At 39.5% G+C, this 20,582-nt stretch overlaps 1 protein-coding gene across 3 annotated transcripts in view; it reads left to right on the forward strand.

Annotated features, from left to right (window-relative positions):
* The first annotated feature begins 226 nt into the window (after positions 1-226).
* Positions 227-20,582, forward strand: part of SGPP2 (sphingosine-1-phosphate phosphatase 2) — a 108,286-nt gene continuing 87,930 nt past the window's right edge. Inside the window, exons 1-2 of one of the 3 annotated variants that reach the window (XM_063080183.1) lie at positions 227-303; positions 3,210-3,216. In XM_063080183.1, the coding sequence (XP_062936253.1) occupies positions 227-303; positions 3,210-3,216 (84 nt within the window). Of the gene's footprint in view, positions 446-3,209; positions 3,217-8,088; positions 8,098-20,582 lie in introns of all 3 variants that reach the window. The other 2 variants (XM_063080191.1, XM_063080182.1) reach the window with 2 other exon arrangements.

A 20,582-nucleotide genomic window follows, 5' to 3' on the forward strand; every position in this document is an offset into this window, starting at 1 on the left:
GGACGGAAGGGAGGACGTGCCTTGCGCAAGGTGGAGTCGGACACCTGGGCGGCCGCGCGCCGGGGCGGGCGCTAGGACCCGGGCGGCGCACCTGTTGGCTGGCCCCGGGGCCCCGCCCGCCCGTCCTCCGCCCCAAGTGCGGGACCGGCGTGTGCGACACGGGAGTGGCTGCGCCAGCGGAGGACTCCGGCCCGGCGTGGCGGCGGCGCGCGGCCCCGGGCTCACCATGGCCGAGCTGCTGCGGAGCCTGCAGGATTCGCAGCTCGTCGCCCGCTTCCAGCGCCGCTGCGGGCTCTTCCCGGCGCCCGACGAAGGCCCCCGGGAGAACGGCGCGGGCCCCGCGGAGGGCGCGGCGCGGGCCCCTGGGCTCGGGCATCTCCCTGCGGCCAAGCGCGAGATTGGCGGCGGGCCGCCCAATGGGCTGCGGAGAGCCGCGACCCCGCAGGTAACCGTGGGCAGGTGTTCGCGGCCACCGGGGAGGGGGCCGCCGTTCCGCAGCCTGCGGACGGGCTGGTCCAGGCGACTCCGCGACGCGGGGACCGCCTTGCGGCCGGCCGGCCAGGCGGAGAGGGCGTCCCAGGCGGCGGCGACTGGGCTCCTGCCGCTGTGTGTGGCAGCGGAGGCCTGGGGGATCCAGTCACCGGGATGCCGTCCTTTAACGCTGCCAGGTGGCATCCAGGTCCATTCAGACTTGAAATGCACCAAGAGCCTTTAAATGCAGTCTGCTTAGAGACTGTGGTAATAAGGAGTTACATCCACGTTCGTGTATGTATATTCCGCCAAGTAGGTAAGGATTACGTAATTGAAAAGAGAGGGGATGTCCTTGGCACTTTTCTGTAAAGACGTTCCGAGAATCACCCCCACCCCACCCCCACGGTGTTCTTGACTTTCCGACCCGTCCTCCTGCCCTGGTCTGCATGGCCGGGGGCGTAGCAGGGCTCAGCGCGCTCCTCACCGTGCTGCACCGCCCGCTCTAAGGAGGGAACTTCAGGTTTACATGCTGCTCGCAGAGAGACTTACGACCTCCCCGGGCCACCCCCAGAGCTGGTGTTCTGACAGCACCTCCCTCTCGCCCTCTCTCAGAGTCTTGGTGTCCCCCCTGCCACGTGGGTCTTGGCACCAGTGACCTTTAGCCGATCCTGTCGGGAGGGAAGCTCACCGCGCACCCCTCTCTGCGGTCAGAGTGTGGTTATACAACCCACTGCGGCTTTGGGGAAACCAGCGGGAGTTGTCGTCGCAGTGCACAGGGACTCCTGGCGGGAGGGACCAGACAGGCTGCGCATGGCTGCTGGGGAAGCATATCTACCCTGGGCACCAGCAGAAGCTGCCCTTTCCCTGCGCAAAATAACAAGTGTGGCAAATGAGGACAGAAGCAACATATTAACAATTCTAATTCCTTTCAAAAAGCCACGTTTTGTTCTTCCTAGAAGGTTTTGCTGACAGGATGGTTATATTTATTTATTTGTAGACTTCTAGTTCTAGTACCTGAGGAATTATGAAGAACCTGTCTTGTTTGTGGAATGGGGTGTTATGGGCATTGGATTACAGAATTTGGGAGGGTGGGGGTGGGTTGTGTGTTCCACTCCAGGGCAATCCTCCTCTATAATAAATTTTCTCCTTTTATTGTTCCTTCTCCATCTCATGTGACATTCTTGTAACTTTTAGATGGGTTTGAGACCCCACATTCCTTGTGTCTTGTCTTAAAAGGGGGGTACAGAAGGGGATAAGAACCAGTCACATGCCGGTAATGCACCTTGTCATTTTCTGTGCATGCACACTGTTTACATGCATGGGCTGCTTTCTCTTGCTCTCTTAAGCTTCTGTCCTGTTTTTCTAATTCAGGAAGCTGAAAGAGTTTTTCCATCAGTGCTTTTCAAAGTGTCTTAACTATTATCCTTGGTAACATTAACTAAATTCTGGAGAAGGATCCTCTTGCCCTTTAAAAGCATGATAAGCAGATTTCTTGCCTAGTGGTGTCTTCTTGTTGCTTGAAGAGCCTGGGTCTTTGATGAGCAAAATGGTGGGGATGTCCCCCTTCCATCCACCACAGGATTTCACCAACTATAGATCATGGAAAAGTAGGAGAGAGATAAAAATACAAGATAAGAAATTACTGTGCCGATGTATAGTGGGGGAAAAATGAACTTGAGAGCATCTGTTAAATGAGTGGTTAATGAAGGTTTTAAAGGCAGATCAGATTCCAAGTGACTTGGGAAGACACAAATACACATAGAGTTCCCAAAAGGAAATGATTGTGTACCTGCCTCCAGGTAATTTACAGGACTTTAAGGTACAGTTGAGAAAACTCTTCTCCAGCAACTGTGCTTCCTCTGTCTGCCTCAGGCCTTTGCCCAAGGTGCCTGTCCTTTCTCTAAATACCCTCCACCCATCCTTCAGTTTTCAGAGCTCAGATCCTCAAGAGGTAACTTCACTGACCTTCCGGGCTAGCTCTCCCATTTTTAGGCTCATTTTGCTTCCTGTGTTTCTTCATTACACCATTTATTGCATTGTATAAATATGCCATTATGTGGACATCTGATTACTGCCAATCTCCTCCTGTGAAGCTTTAAGAATGCAGGACACTTTCTGGTCTGCTCATTATTTTTCTTCCCATGGCCTGGCACATAGTAGGAGCTCTGAATTCTGTGAATACATGAGTGCAAATTGCACTATAAAATCAACAAATTTATTTTAAATTGTAGAGTGAATGCTGAAAATCGAATGATTTTTCCACATAGCTTAGAAGGACATTGATTTAAGACCCTTCAAACAATAGAGAAATTGTTGCCCTCATTTGAGTGACTTTAGATCTCAATGACTCTATTTCACCTCCCATATTTTGTGTATTTGTTTTAGTCCTTAGAACAGGACAAGTGTGGAAATGATTGAATAAGAGCTTCCTCTACAAATTCTTATAACACCACAAACTGCTAGCTTAAAGATTAACTATGTCTTTTACAAATCAGGGCTGGGCTCTGGGTACACAAACCTGTCCGAATAAATTGGACTGTGCCATAGAGATTACCCAGTAACCATGAATTTCACAGAAGACTTGAGTCCTGGGGCGTTAAGAGATTTGTTGAAAACTTCTGAGATATCTGCACAATCAGGGGAAGCCAGATCTTTTGATTCCAAGTCTAAACTTCTTTCCACTGTGCAGTTTCCAGGGAAAATTTTCAGGGCCTTACCTTATCTGACTTACTGAGAAGGCGTGAGGTATTGGTGCTGGCTAGGGGCAGGGTGGAGACTGGGTGGAAAGGGGTGGTATGGCTTTCAGTTTGCAAGGGTAACCATAGGAGGACATTTCTTGGTAGTCGCCTTAGGAAGCATTGCATCGTTATAGTAAACTGGTGATAATCTTTCCAAATATCACTGTGTTCAATAAATACTTTTTGAAAACTGCTCAAACATAATTTTAAAGTTGGGTTGGAGAGGGGATCAAAGATAGGTTGTTTTTAGAAGTCTTTGTATTCCTAGTTTCCATCTTGAAACATTTGGGGCCCTCCAAGTCTGTTAATCTACAAAATCCCATCCTTGATGTGATTGGCTTGCTAAAGTGCAAAGAATACGTCTTGGGCATCAGGAGACCTGAATCTGACTCTGACTCCATGCCATTTTGGACTTCTCTGGGCCTCAAATGTCCTATCTGCAAAATGGGCAGAGTTGGAAAAAAAATGTGGTTCTCCAATTATGGCTATACATTTTGATTACTTAAAGAAGCTTTAAAGACAAAACAAAGAAACAAACAAAAACAACATCCAGGGTCCAGGTCAGAAGTGAGGTCCAGAGAAACTGGCAAACAGAGATAGGAAGCTCTTAATTCTCTTCTTTGGGGATCCACCACCCTTAGTATGTTCAGTATGAGGGTAGAAATGGCTGGAGACAGCTGTCATGGCAGCTGTGACATTTTGGCATCATCATAACTAAATTGGCCATTAGGCCAATCTTCAAGTTTTGATTATCTTTAGTTGGATATTTTGGTTTGAAATGGCAAAATGAGCCACTTTGAAAATGTGCCTTTGGTCATTTTTTTCTTTAGTTACAGATATCATCATTATTCAGAGGAGTAAACTTGGAAAAACACAAAGAAAAAGTTAAATCCATGCCGATTATACCACTGCCTGAAGACAAACCCTAAGTAATGTTCAACCTGATTCTTAATGGCTGTATATTACTTCATAGCATGGATATTCTGTAATTTAGTTGGCCAATTGCTGGGCCATTGGGTTATTCTCAGTTTTTGCATTAAAAATAACAACATCTTTGTGCAAGTATCTTCCACCTGTCTTTGAGTATCTGCTCATTAATATCCAGGCTTGGAATTACTGAGTAAAAGATATGCATGTATTATGGCTTTTAATAGATATTGCCAAGTTGTCACACAGGAAGGGTGTGACAGTTGCTCTAAGATAAACAACTACGAGTGCAGGCTTTCCCACACCCACACCAATATTAGGTATTCATACTCTTTTTACTCTTTGCAGAAAATAGACCACTTCTGCTTCTATCTCATCTTTGCTCCCTTCATTTCCATCCAACATTTATCGATCAGCTACTAGGTTTCCGGGACAGTCCTCAGCCTTAGAGATACAAAGATAAATAAAAATTTAGTTCCTGACCTGGGAAAGCCCCAATAAAATGGTGCAATGCAAAAAACACTAGAATAGAAGGTTGAATACAGGAGAAGAAAGATAATAGTCACTCACTTTCCATTGGGAAGTCTGGAGTTGGGGCTTAAGGAACGAGTAGGAGTCAAATAGACAAAAATGGGAGCTCTTTGCTTTACTGGGATTCCCCTGTGCTGAAACATAAAGACACATGTCATTTTTGGTGAGTGGTGACAGTCTTACTTGGGTATCATCAGGGTCCCAGCAGGCAATAGATGGCCTACTTAAAAAGGATGATTGAAACACTTGAAAATAGTTAAAATGATAAATTTTGTGTATCTTTTGCTGCAATTAAAATCATATAAAATAAGAATAACATAGGCTCTATGTCACCTTTAGGGAGAGGAACCGTAGCTCTCTATGTAAGGACATGTGGGCCGCACATAGTGATATCCTTCCAAAGAACACAATATGGAAAATAGAGAAAAAGTAATTTTACGGTTAGAAACTTGACAGACACTACCTCGGACAGGTGATCAAAGTTAACATCAATAGTGATAAGCCATGTTGATATGTACTTTTTAAAAAATTTTAGTTTATTTTGAATTGATAAATAATAACTATATATATTTATGGGGTACAATGTGATGTTTTGATACATGTATGCATTGTGGAATGATCAAATTAGCCTAATTAGCAGATTCATTACCACAAATATTTATTATTTCTTTGTGGCAAGAACATTTAAAAACCTCTTTCAGCTATTTTTCATACATCTGAGGATACTTCAAAAAATTCATAGAAAAATAGAATTAAAAGATAATGTGAATCTTCCACGGACTTTTTGAAGTACCCTCATACAGTACTGGACCTTATTAACTAAAGTCACCATGCTATGCAATAGATCACCAGAACATGTTCCTCCTATCTAATCGAACCTTTGGACCTGTTGACCAGCATCTTCCCTTCGCCCGTCTACCCCACTGCCTTCCCACCTCTGGAAACCACCATTCTACTCTCTGCTTCTATGAGTTTAACTTCTTTTAGATTCCACACATAAATGAGATCATACAGTATTTGTCTCTCTATGCCCATCTCATTTCACTTAACATAGTGTCCTCTAGGTTCACCCATGCTGTAGCAAAACAGAATTTACTTGGGTTTTTCAGCTGCTGACCAGTATAGGGATCGGACTCTGGACCTTGGTGTTAGCACCACACTGTAACCAACTGAGCTAACCAGCCAGCCCTGTTTTTTGTTTGTTTGTTTGTTTGTTTGGTTGGTTGGTTGGTTGTTTTTAAGGCTGAATAGTAGTGTTCCATTCTGCATATATGCCATTTTCTTTAATTCATTCATCTGTTGGTGGACACTTAGGTTTTTTCTATATCTTGGCTATTGTAAATAATGCTGCAATGAACATGGGAGTGTAGATGTCTCTTTGACATATTTATTTCAAATCCTTTGAGTATATATGCAGAAGTGGAATTGCTGGATCATATGGTAATTCTATTCTATTTTAGGTTTTTTGAGGAACCTCTATATTGTTCTCCAAAATGGCTGTACTAATTTACAGTACCACCAGCAGGGTTCCCTTTTCTCCACATCCTCACCAATACCTGTCATCTTTCATCCTTTTGATAATAACCAATCTAACAGGTGTGAGGTGACATCTCATTGTGGTTTTACTTTGCATTTCTCTGATGATTAGAGAGGTTGAGCATTTTTTGATATATGTGTAGGCCATTTGTATGTCTTCTGAGAAATGTTTATTCAAGTCCTTTGCCCATTTTTAATAGGGTTATTTGTTTTCTCATTACTGAGTAGTTTGAGTTCCTCATATATTTTGGATATTAGCCCTTATCCAATGTATGATTTGCAAATATTTTGTCTCAATCTGTGAGTTGTCTTTTCACGCTAACCTCCCTCCCCCTCTGCCTTTGTCACCTCTCGTGGCCTCAGTTCTGTTCTCTCCTTTTGAAACTCCAATGAATTATTGTTCTTTCTTTCTTTCTTTCACTCCCACTTTTGAGCGAGGACGTGTGGTATTTCTTTCTGTGCCTGGCTTATTTCACTTAACATAATTTTCTCGAAGTCCATCTATGTTGCTGCAAATGGCAGAATTTCATTCTTTTTTATGGTAGAGTAGCATTCCATAGTGTATATATGTCACATATTCCTTATCTAGTTGTCTGTTGATGGACATTTAGATTAGTTCTTGGCTCCTGTAAATAGAGCTGTGATAAGCAAGGGAGTGCAAGTATCCCTTCAACAGGATGATTTCTATTCCTTTGGGTATATACCCAGTGGTGGGATTGCTGGGTTGTATGGCAGTTCTATCTGTAGCTGTTAGAGGAACCTGCATACTGTTTTCCATAATGAAAACTGTCACTTTTTTCTGTGGTCTAGATGGACTTGTATATACTTCGTCCCCAGTGCTCCCAGAGCTAGGAGGTTTAAGATTCAGTCCCTTAGGTAGGACAATACCAATCTACTTCTCAGGCTTTTGGTGGGTTAATACTTGTCTGTCCCTTTCACTCCCCAATGAAAGTTAGTTAGAAGCCAGGCTACCAAGCAGCCCCTTGAAAAGTGTGTCATAAACCCCTTCTGGGGAGAAACAGCAGGCTACATTGTTTAAGCCCCCTCTCTGTACTGCTGCCCTGAAAGTGCTGTCACCCAGTATACAATCACCATTTTTTTTCCTGTGGTCTAGAGACACTCACGTGTGTCTAACCCCCTCAGCTCCCAGAGTTGGTGAATTAAGAGCCAAACCATGGGGGACCTTACAGTGAAAGTGGTATACGTAGGTCCAAACCCTCCTGTCCCTAGGGAGAAGCTGGGCGTTGAGGATTCCTTTCTCAATTTTACAGCGCAGTGCCTAGGGCAGGGTCCATGCCTGAGGGTGCTTCAGTTTTTTCTACCTGTTCCATAGAGATGTTTTCTCAGTTGCCCAGTGGGTAAGAGTCTCTCAGCTGGTCTCTGACTTTCTGTCAGAGGGAACTGACCTGGGAACAAATGTTTATTTGGTGTGTCCGTGGGTGGAGAGAGCATTAGGAACTTCCTATTCTGCGACATTGCTGATGTCACTCTAATAGTATGTACTCTTGGTGTATATTGCAATTACACACTCCTGGTATGTGTTGAGGGACATGCTATGAAATACCTGACCAGTACTCTTCAAAACTGTCAAGGTTATCAAAAGCAAGGAAATTCGAAGAAACTGTCACAGTCAAGAGGAGCCTGAGGAGACACAATGACTGAATGTAATGGGGTATCCCGGATGGGACCATGGAACAGAAAAAAGGACATTAGGTAAAAAATAAGAAGTTCTGTATAAGGTATAGACATTATATCCATATTCATAATAATGTATCAATAATAATAATGCATCTGTATTATAACAAATAATGTGTCGATATTGTAACAAATGCTTCATGCGAATAATGTAAGATGTTAACAACGGGTACCTGGCTGCAGAGTATAGGGGCAGGATGTGGAATATTTGAGAATTCTGTATTATCTTCAAAATTTTTCTGTAAATTGAAAGCTGTTCTAAAAAAATGGTCTATTTAAAATATTTTTCAGGGGAGGGGGTAATTGAAGGGAGTTGAAAGATGGGATCATTGAGAAAGGTGTAGGCAGTTTGGAAAAAACAGACATGGGAGGTTGAAGCATCTTGGAGCAAGCAACTTTAGCCTAGAAAAGTAAGGAGAAGGCATAGAGTTCTGCTAACCCCAGACCAACGAGGGTGGGGGAAATATGTCTGGAACTCATTCTCCGTGTGCCTGCTCTCTCATATCCGCCCACTGCCGTCCTTTGGCCAAATTCACTCAGAATGCTGGAGCTTGAGACCCTGGCTGATGCCATCCATAAAGGTCAGCCTCCCTGGAGAAAGGTAGAGAGTAGACGTGGAAGGACAAATGGAGGCCGTCAGCACAGGTTGCATAAAGAAGTTGGTATGATAATACTGGCTAAAGTCTTGGGCTAGAGCCAGAGTTTTAGGCTGGAGCCTTAATGTGACTTACTGCAGAATTTGGACTTCATCCTGTAGACAGGGGGGTGGCAAAGCAATTTCATCCTGCATGCCAAATTAGAATTTGCAACTTGGAGCCCTGTGTTAAGAGGGGATCTCAGGGTGTCTGTGTGCTTAGTGGGAAAGACTGTGGGATTGATGGTGATGCCTGTGTGGGTATTGAGGGAGCCTGGTGTTGAAGCCCTTAATAAATGCTGATGTTAGATGCAAACAGCAGCGAATATAGGACTAACATGAAATCAAACCTTAAAGTCTCTTTTGGGTTCCTTATGATACTCAAATGTCTCTCTCACCTACAAACACTTTAGGAGGAAAGAGACCACGAATGCTTTCTTAAGAAAGCATAGCTTACTATGCTTTGAATCATTTTGGCTGCACCATCATGGCTATAAGCTGATTGGATCCATGACCAGGCCCTTGAGTCGAAGGCAGCCTTCCATAGGCTGATCCGTGTCTTATGGCTCAGCATGAGAATTTCATTCATCTGGGCTACTGCATGTCAGTTAGTGACCAACAGCCACGCAGAGCCCATCTCTTAGGAATCTGAATACACGACCCAGACATAGGGATATAAATGATAGAGTGCTGATGCACCTCAGAGAAACTGGGGAGGCAATAAATATAAGCTTTGAGGTAGAGAAAACAATAGGAATGCAGAAGGTGAGGTAGAGAGGAGAGCAGAAAGCATGTGGGAATGGTCAGAGCAGAAGGAAAAATTCCAAGTGGAGAAGGAAGCTGAGACTTGAAACTGGTAGATTCCACTTCTGAGCACGAGCTACTAGAGCAACTGTTGAGTGTCAGGATAGGATGTGCCAGGGGACCTCGGGAAAGAGGGCTGACTGTGAGTGCTGGTGCTGTTTCCTTCCTTCTTGAGGAATCATAACAAAACCCTCTCTCTGGAGGGGAACCAGGTAGGTCTCCCGTAAAACCTGAATGTTCTGGTCCCTACCACTGTAGAGGATTTGCACGCAATTGCAACTAGATCATTATTTCTATCACTTTTCTTCAGTTGGAAATGGTGGGTGGTGGGGAAGAATAACAGGAATCATGCCCACCTGTGTGCCCTTGGGGCCTAAATGTGCCTGGAACATGGCACGTACTTAGTACTATGTTGAATGGAAGTATGAAGAGTCTGCCAACCTGCCCTTTCTCTACTTGGCAGAAATGTGATCACCTGCTCTCTCCTCTCACAACAGAGGATAACTTTATCCCTGAGTACTTTACCTGGCTGCATTTTCTTTTAGCTTGAGAGTTTTGTATTGTTTTGTTTTGTTTTGTTTTCTCTAGTGTTGACGCCTTCCTTTTTATCTCGGAGATCAATGAAGTGTTTTGATTAATGAATAACTTTATAATTGCTTTGCTTTCTTCTTTTGGATACCAAGAAGGGAGTTTAGGTATTGCAAAAAAAAGTTGGTTGACAGTGAAACATCTGTCAAGCTTAAAAATATGATTAAATCACTATGATTAGGAAGGCTGTTGACAGCAAGCCTAGTCTAATTTTAACTTTCTTGACTTATAATTAAGATGTCAAGACTTTTACATTTTAAAAAAGCATTTTTTCACTTCTGTTGTTATAGTTTTTGTTAATAATTAAATTCTCTGTTGTCCTGATAAGAATTATGTCTTGAGCAAAGGCATTCTTGCATTTTACCCAGCAAATGTTTTTCTTATGAGAAAACACTGTCACGGTTTCCAGGCAACACATTCACAGTGCTCCTGTCTATGTTAGGAATCTATAAAAATATTAAAATTTGGGACATCCACTGGTCCTTATTATTTTTGCCTGGTAAGATACATTCCACATATTGAGAAAATGAAATATTGAAAAATCCAGTCAAGACTGATTCACAGTTTTGTCCCTTCATTCTTGCTTCAAACACGGTATGGATTAATTGACAAAGTGTTTTCAAAACAAAGAAAAAATTCCTTAGGCATGGACCCGAGTGGATGAAAAGGAAAGGGGTTAACCACCTATGATCTTGAGGGCAGGGCTTGGGAATATTGGGAAAAGGGATAATAGTTCCCTTGAACTATTTTGAATATTACCCCTTCCTCCCCTAATGCTCACTGGCAGTTGTATACCTCTACTGTTTAATTTAAGAAAATAAAATTAAAATAAAACACTGGATTCATTGTTGCTTTTGTTAATGCTGTTTACCTGGTAATTGTGTCTGCATGAGAAATGCCCTCTCTGTAATCTCCAGGTATCTTTTGATTTCTCCAAATGGCAAAAACTTTGTTTCCCTAGAATTTTATGGGTAATAGCCCACCAAAGCAGGAATTCCTAGGGGTTGGAGGAAGAGGGAATGATGGTGAATGAGAAGGTTCCTGGGAATAAAATGCAGGGAGCTGAAAGGACAGGGCTTATTTGGTGCAGAAAGGGCTTAGGTGAATGTTTTATTGTTATGGTTAAAAAAAAATCATCCTCTCTTGAAAGATGACTTAAGGGTATGCTGGTTAGCTCAGCTGGTTATACTGTAGTGTTATAACACAAAGGTCAAGTGTTTGGATCCTCTTACCAGCCAGCCACAAAAAAAAAAAAAAAAAAAGAAGAAGACTTAAAAGGTGACTGTGAAATAGAACATCAAAGATTTTGTTAAAAGAGTGGCAGGTGAAAGGAGGTGCTCTTAGAAGTTCGTTGTCTTTTCCTCTTTCTGAATTTTGATCTTTTGATGATCTTTAGCTAAGAAGATATCAAATTTTTAAAAATTAAGTTTTGTAATTTTCTACTATTAAAGTAATATATGCTTATGTCAGAAATAGTAGAAGACACCGAAAAGTATAAAGAAGAAAATAAAAATTCTTTCATAATTTTACATCCCAGAGAAAAATGTTATGAACACTTTCGAGTTCCTTACTTTACATTACTTTCTTTTCTTTCTATGCGTATATAGAATATTTAAGTTATGAACATACTATGTATATGCAATATTAGAATTAGCTTCTTTCAATCATGTCATGAGCATTTTCTCACATCACTGAACATTCTTTAATTATATGATTTTAATAGTTACATATTTATAATTTTTGTATATGTATTTAGATTGTTTCAATGTTCATCTTTGTATCTTTTTTTTTTTTTTTTTTTGACCAGTAAGTGGATCGCAACCCTCGGCACGGTGTGGTCTGCACCACGCTCAGCCAGTGAGCGCACCAGCCATCCCTATATAGGATTCGAACTCGCGGCCTTGGCGCTACCAGCGCTGCACTGACCCGAGTGAGCCACGGGGCTGGCGCATCTTTGTATCTTAATTTGAGTCTAAATATCAACAAGCTTATCTCACAGCTCTTCACACTTTAACTTCATACCTACTGCCAAATTGCCATCTGGAAAATGTATGTCAGTTATTGCTCCTAACAGCAGCCCAGGTCTGCTGGCCCATGGCCAGTATTTAGTATTATTTTCTTTTGTTGATTTTATTTTTAAGTTGTAATGTATCTTTTTAAAGTAAGTGAGCAGATCTTAAAGATATAACTTGATAAATTTGCTGGATGTGTGCATCCTTATAACTTCTGCGCAGATGAAGATATGGAGCAATTCCAGAAACTCAGAAGGCTCCATTAGGCTCCTGCTGGTCAGTACCATTCTCACTTTCCACCCCCATAACTGTTTTTCCCTGTATCTCTATAAATTATCTTTGTCTCATCTTGAACTTTACATGAATGGAACTATATAGGATGTGTAGTGATAGTGTTTTTATTTTACATGCTATGTAGTATCCATTGCATGAATATATGATAATTTATTTATTTTACTGTTTATGGAAATTTAGGTTATTAAGAATAAAGGGTAGCATCAAGTATTATCTTTAAATTTTTTTATTTTTAACTTTTAAATCATCTCAAAGTGATTTTAGACTAAAAAATTTACAAACGTAGTAAAAAAAATCCTGATCCATGTATTTCTAATGTTGGCATCATATATAAACACAGTACAATTATCAAAATGAGAAAATATTATGTAATCTGTGGACCTTATTCAGTTTTTGCCAATTGCCCTACTGACATCCTTTTGCTGTTCTAGGCTCAGTTCCAGAATCATAAATTGCATTTAGCTGACATGTCTCTTTAGTCCAATGTAGAAACATTCTTCAGTCTTTCTTTGTCTTTCCTTACTTTCACACTTAGTCCAGGCCAGTTATTTTGTATAATATCCCCCAATTTGGGTTTGCCTGATATTTAATCATGATTACGTTCAGATTCTATATTTTTGGTAGAAATAACACAGTGCATCATATCAAAATGCACATAATGTTAATTTATTCCATTACCGGTAATTTTAAACATCTTTAAAATGGTATCTTCTAGGTTACTACTTTTCTCTTTGTAATTAATAAGTATCTTATAGACTGATATTCTGAGGCATTATGAATATCTTTTTTCTCTGCATATTTCCATCCAGTAATTTTGGCATTCATTAGTGAAGTGTTATCTTTTAAAAACTAATCTGCCCATTTGATAGCAAAATAAAAATGTTTTATTATTTTACTTCTGAATTTTTTTTCATCACTAAAGGAGTTATTTTTTTTTAATGTTTAGTAGACACTTGTATTACTTTTTACATGAATGGTCTGATCATGGACTTTGACCACTTTTTGTACTGAGATCTTAGTGATGTTTTTTCTTATTGATTTTTCATAGTCTTTTTTGTTTATTCATTGTGAATCAAAATCTTCTGTTGTCTGAGGGTACTTCAAAAAGTTTATGGAAAAATAGAATTGAAAGATAATGCAAATCTTTCCATGAATTTCTAGAAGTCCCCTCATATATCAGTTAATAAAAGCTCGTGGCTAAAATATTTCCAATCTTTCTTTGTAAAAAGAAAATATTTGGAGTGTGAGGGAAAGAAGAGAGATAAAGAGGGAGTGGAAAATCCCTTCAAGGTGTCTGTGGAGTTAGATAAGTCATGCCTGGTCTCCTTGGGACAGTTCCTCCTGTGCTGTCCAGGCAGGCCCATCACCTGTGTCCTGTGAAATGTTTGTGGCATCTCAGTACCCCTGGGCAGGAACTCAGGATTCTGAGAGGGTTAGGGAAAGCCCATATTCCCTGGAAACTCCATGCCAGGAGGGCAATATATGAGGGGACTTCAAAAAGTTTGTGGAAAAATGGAACTAGAAGATAAAAATAAAAAATATAAGCTTTATTTCTCAACATTAGCTCCATCAAGTTCAAGACACTTTGTAAGAGATGATATCAGCCATTTAGTCCATTGCTAAAAAACTGAGGGTTCTGGTGAAAGCATAAGCAGCAGGCTAGAACAAGAAGAAGAAAGAATTTATGATCTTGATGATAGTCTTTTTGAAATAGCCCAGGCAGACAAAAAAAGGGAAATGAAGAAAATCTAAGTGAGCTAGCAGACAACCTTAAGCACAAAAACATTCGAATCATGGGTGTTACAGAAGGGAAGGAGAAAGGAAGAGGCATGGAATACTTATTCAATCAAATGATAGCGGAAAACTTCCCAGATATAGGGAGAGACATGGACCTTCAGATCCAGGAGGCTCAAAGATCCCCAAACAGATTTAACCCAAAAAGATCCTCTCTTAGACATGATAGTCAGACTGGAAAAGCTCAAAGACAAAGAGAGAACCTTAAAAGGAGCAAGAGAAAAGCATCAAGTCACCTATGAGGGAGCCCCTATCAGACTAACAGCAGACTTCTCAACAGCAACTCTACAGGGCAGAAGAAAATGGGATGATATATTCAAAATACTAAAAGAAAAAAAAAACTACCAGCCAAGAATACTATATATAGCAAGTCTGTCCTTCAGAAATGAGGGAAAAGTAGTGTATTTTCCAGACAAACAAAGGCTGTGGCAGTTCACCACCACACGAACAGCCCTACAAGAAATCCTCAAGGAAGTCCTGCATCTGGAATTCAAAAAACAATAATCACTACCATGAACACACAAGAAAGAGCAAAACCCATTGGTAGAACAAAAATGCAAATGAGAAAGAAAGAAACTAAATCTTCCCACCACAAAAAACCACAATGACAATGTAATAATGCCCCTGCTTTACTTCTGATTTTAGTAATTTTGGTCTTCTCTCTCTCTCTCTCTCTTTTTTTTTTTTTTTATTTTTGGTCAATCTAGATAAAAGTTTCAAAATTTTGTTGATCTTTTTAAAGAATCAACTTTTGGTTTTGCTGATTTTCTCTATTGTTTTTAAATTCCTTATTTCATATATTTCTGTTGTAATCTTTGTTATTTCCTACTAATATTTGCTTTTAGTTTAGTTTGCTCTTTTTCTATTTTCTTAACGTAGAAGTTTACATTACTGATTTGAGATTTTTGTTATTTTTAATATAGGTGTTGACAAGTATAAGTGTTCCTCTAAGCACTGCATGAGCTCTGCATTTTATAAATTTTGATATGTTGTGCTTTGATTTTTATCTCAAAGTACTCTCTAATTTCCCTGTGATTTTTCTTTTTACCCATTGTTTGTTTAGAGGAGTGTTTGATTTCCACACATTTGGGAATTTTCTAAATTTCCTTCCGTTATTGTGGTCAGAGAATGTATTTTCTGTGATCTTAGTTTTTTAAAATGTATTAAGACTTGTTTTTTGACGTAACAAAACAGAACAGAAACCCCAAGGGTCTTGGGAATTTAATCATGTCAACGTGGTCTTTTTTACATTATTAACTGAAGATAAATGGGTGCCCTTTAAAGATTTTTTAACATTAGGAAACAAGAAGAATTCAGTAGGAGCCAAATCAGGACTGGGAGGTGGATGCCTAATGATTTCCCACTGAAACTCACAAAATTGCCTTTGTTTGATGAGAGAAATGAGTAGGAGCATGCCATATAGAGAAGGACTCTTTGGTGAAGTCTTCCTGGCCATTTTTCTGCTGAAGCGTTGGCTAACTTTCTCTAAACACTCTCATAATAAGAAGATGTTTTTGTTCTTTGGCCTTGCAGAAAGTCAACAAGAGCAAACATTTTGAGCATCCCAAAAAACTGTTGCCATGATCTTTGCTCTTGACTAGTCTGCTTTTGCTTTCCCTGGACCACTCCCACCTCCTGGTGTCCATGGCTTTGACTGTGCTTTGTCTTCAGGGTCTTACTGGTAAAGCCATGTTTCATCCCCTGTTACAATTCTTCCAAGATACGCTTTAGGCTCTTTATCCCACTTGTTTAAAATTTCTATAGAAAGCTCTGCTCTTGTCTAAAGCTGATCTGGGTGCAGTAGTTTGGGCACCCGTCAAGCAGAAAGTTTGCTCAACTGTAGTTTTCCAGTCAGAATTGTGTAAGCTGCACCAGTGGGGATGTCTGTGGTGTTGGCTATTGTTTCTACTATTAATCATTGGTTCTCTTCAATTTGGTGACAAATAAGATGAAATTTTTCTTTGTAAATTGATGTGGATGGTCTGCTGCCGCAGGCTTCATCTTCAGCATTGTCTCGTCCCTTCTTAAAATGAATTATCCCTTTGTAAACTGCTGATTTCTTTGTCTCCTAGGGTGGCTTCAGGACTGCCTTCTTGCCATGCTCAGTTATGTCACATCTGTCCTCAAAACAGAATGGGATGACTGTCCCCCAATTCAGTAGTACCTGTATATTTCTGAATAATCATTACTTTTGGAGAGAAGGAACTAACATCCACTGACCATTCGATTTTGCTCCCATCCGTGCGCACATGAAGCCACATGTCATATTTTATTGTCTAAAAATTTTGATCCTCAATAAATTGTCTGAATTCTTTCAGTACGTTGGGCTATAAATGGTCTAGCCCTGATTTTTTCCTGCTTAACACCCCAGTACCACTGCAGGGATAGAAATGGGACTTCCCACGCTCATCCTGAGAACTTCCTGGCTGGCAGGTTGACCTGCACAGATTATCGTGCCCATGTGTTATAATAAGGCCCATAAACCACAATATCCTCTCGTACATTTAGAATGATTTATTTGATAATCAAAGCTTTTTCACCCCCCCACCCCCATGCGACCCCAGGCCCTGTTGACTTACCAGATAAATAATATATTAAGGGAAAATGTTACTTCTGAAAAGAGAAACTTATTTATTTAATATTTAAAAGCTAGTAGTAAACATATATTTACCATGCAACCCACAATTGCACTCGTGGGCCTTTATCACAGAGATATGAAAACTTGTTCACACAAAACCTGTACCTGATTGTTCGCAGCAGCTTTATTTGTAACAGACGAAGACTGGAAACAACTAAAGTGTCCCTCACTAACTGAATAGTTAAATACCATTTGGTCCATTCATACCATGGAGTACTACTCAAAAAGGAATGGAATATTGATACACACAACTTGGATGGATCTCAAGGGTATTATGCTCAGTGAAAAAGCTAATGTCATAAGATCATACACTACATGATTCCATTTATATAACATTCTTAAAATGACAAAATGTAAAGATGGAGAACAGATTAGTGGTTGCCGAGGGTCAAGGATGGGGAGATGACTATGAAGGGTTAATCTGGAGGAGAGCTTTGTGGTGATGCAATAGTTTTGTGTCCTGATTTTATCCACGTGGTAAAATGGCAAGAACTGTTTGAGGGCACTTCAAAATGTTCGTGAGAAAATAGAATTAAAAGATATTATGAATCCCCCCATGAACTATTTGAAGCACCCTTGTAGGAAAGCATTGTACCACTGTCAGATTGCTGGTTTTGACATTGTACTGTCATAGTTATGTAAGATGTAACCACTGGGAGAAAATGGCTGAAGGGTATGCAGGACCTCTCTGTACTACCCTTGCAGCTGCTTGTGAACCTAACGATTATTTCAAAATAAGGAGTTTTTAAAAAATCAATACTGCCTTATAAAAATTGGGCCGGCTGTCTTTCTCACAGCTTTTTCTGCAGGGTCTCTTTGCACAGTCTAGAAGAAACCGAGGACATGTAGAATAGCTTTCTGGAGATTTTCCTCTGAAGCACCTTTGAGCTGGCCACGCTGCTGTGTGCTTCCAGAGCCTTTAGGCTGGCTTGTAAACCTCTGGCTCACTGACCTCTGCTACATGCCAAGGTGAGCACAGAGCAGTGTTTGAGTGTCAAAAAAAAGCACATTTGTCCTTAATTTAGCTTGACTGACTGGTTTTATAGATGCAGGTTTTTTATAGATGCAGGTTTTTTATTTAATTTTTATTGTTTTGGTGTTTTATTTTGTTAAGCTACTTCGAATTGGTGTTGCAAGTAGGTCAAAATCGCACATCGCGTCTGTTCTCTCTTCCAGTTATCTTTTTTTTCCCCTCCCTCTGTCTACAAACATGCTCAAAACCACTAATACCCTTCTTTACCCCTCGCTGTAGAACACCAACTTTTAGTTTAGTGTCCCTGGAATCTGATGCTCTTGCCTTCCTTTAACCACAAAACATCTTTAAAGAGTCATCTGAACTGTGGTTACTAGAGATGGGAAAGGGGGAGGGGGAGGGAGGTTAGGGAGAAATTGGTTAATGGATACTAAGAATGATTACATTTCATAATGAAGAATATGCTAATGATCCTGATTTGATCATCACACACTGTACACAGGTATTGATAATCAACTCTGTACTACACAAATATGCATAGTCAATTATGTTTCAATAATAATAATAATAATAATAATAATAAGTCATCTGAGATCTACACTCCCACTTTTTCACCCATGTCTTGTTCCCGCTGCATGGCTTAGGCTGGTATAGTATGAACTAAAATGAAAACCAGGAGAGTGTATCTAGCGTAAGGTGAAATTTTTGAGGCTTCCTTTGCCCGTGTGTAATTTTATTGAGAATAGCAGACTAATTTTAAATTAAAAATTATAAGAGAATAAAAATTATGAGAGATAATGCTCTTCTGATATATATAAAAAGTAAAGTAGATTCCTCTTTATTTAAACTGTGTTCCAAATGGTCAGGGCCAGGGCTCCCACAAGGAAGCTGACTAACAGGTTCACGGCTGCTTTTCCTAGTCCAAGGTCAACAATATCGATTCCCCAAGTAAGATAACTATTTTTACATTTGTTTAATTGTTAGATTTGTGTTCTTCTCCCACAGGTAATTTTCTTTATTTTATTTTTTCCTACAGATAATTCTCATCACCAAGAAGTATTTGTTAAATATCTCATTGTAAAAGGTTTTTTCAACCATGGTTTTGCAAAGGGAAAAAATTAATCACAATATCCAAAGGATACTATGAAAGCAATTAAAATTCCATGTATTTCTAGACATGGAAGCACAGCCTTGATATACTGTTCAAACAAAAAAAAGCAGATTAAAAACTGAACTTTATAATATGATCAAATCTTAAAACTATAAACATTTGAATATATATTTTTAAAAGGTCTGGGGTAGTAAACCAAATGTTACCAATGATTTTCCTGAGTGTAGTGGACTTAAAAGTCATTTTTATTTTCTTATTTACACCTTTCTGTAACTTCTGCATTTTTTTGCAAAAAAGGCAATAGAAAAAAATAAACCATTTTCTGTTTATAAAAGGAAATTCTCTTATGAGGATGTTTTGTACTTTTGAGGAGTATTAGTTACTAAGATTACTAACATTGTTCCATATTAGAACTTTTTAAAATCATCATTGAAAAATTATCATTTGTAACAAAGACCCACATAACAGCTGCACTGGTTATGATCCTTACCTTGAGGGATGTTTGTTAAACCCTGTGAAGTACTCCAGTTGCCTTCTTAAATGAAACAAGTGGTTCTCCCTATGTCTCTACATAAAGATCTCATATGAAATTACAGTGTATCTTTCCCTGCTCTGTCCAAACAACCATAAAATGCCAAGAGCTTAAAATACTTAATGTTCTGGGCTGACCCTGTGGCGCACTCGGTAGAGTGCGGTGCTGGGAGCGCTGCAGCACTGCCGCCGCGGGTTCGGATCCTGTATAGGGATGGCCGGTGCGCTTGGTGAGGCCTGTCACAAAACAAACAAACAAACAAAAAACAAACATAATGTTCTTCTGCACTAGTGGGGACTTCTTAATGCATTAAAGGATTTTGGCCTTGAAAAGATCTTTTTTTGGCCAAAAACGTATTAGAGAGCTCAGGAACATCTTAACAAAAGCAGATGTTGAGTGTTATATCACCCCCTCCCTCTGGTAAATTTTTGGCATGTATTTTTTGTTGTTGTTTCTTTAAAAGTTGCTTTAGACTATCTCTTTTTATTATTGTGGGTCCTGATTTTAGCTATTTAGTTACCAGCAGGCAATGTCTTGGGCATGTTTGTGTTGGAACTTGGTTCCTTTTAATCCGATGGCAGTGGTTTGAAGTAAAGAGATTTTAAAGTACGAAGATACTTCAGGAAGTTTGTGGAAAACAGAATTAAAAGATAATATGAATCTTTCCACGAACTTTTCGAAGTCCCTCATAGAATTCAATTGAGAAGCATCTCAACTACCATTTTCAAATGTTCAATCTGTTTCTTAATTGAATGGTATAGGGATTTATCAATTTTTATTTTAAAATAAAATATTACTAATTTTAAAAAATATATTGAAAGGCTATTTTCTTTTTTTAAAAAACTAAAATTATAAGAATATAAATTTTTTCACTTTCTTAAAGAAATGTAAAATAATTTGTAGATGATATCGATCTTAATGTAATTTTAATTGGAATTGTATTAAAACTGGATTAATTTGGGCATAATTGACATCTTAAAGACATAGAATCTTCTTATTCCTGACTGTGGTATGTCTTTCCATTTATTTAACTATTTTTAAATGTCTATCAGTAGAATTTTGTAATTTTCTCCATAAAGTCCTGCCAGATTTATTCCTAGATACTTTACTTTCTGTTACTATTAAAACAATATTTGAAGTTGTATTTTTTATTTTTTACTGCTGTGTTAGGATGTAATTGAATTTTGTGTATTGATTTGGCAGCTTTACTAAACTTTTATTAATTCTAACAAATTGCCTCTCACAAGTTTTATTTCTTCTTTTTCAATTTCTATATCTTTTTTTCTCTTTCTTTCTTTTTTTTC

This window comes from Cynocephalus volans, chromosome 1 (assembly GCF_027409185.1).
Source record: "Cynocephalus volans isolate mCynVol1 chromosome 1, mCynVol1.pri, whole genome shotgun sequence".
Lineage (NCBI taxonomy): Eukaryota > Metazoa > Chordata > Mammalia > Dermoptera > Cynocephalidae > Cynocephalus > Cynocephalus volans.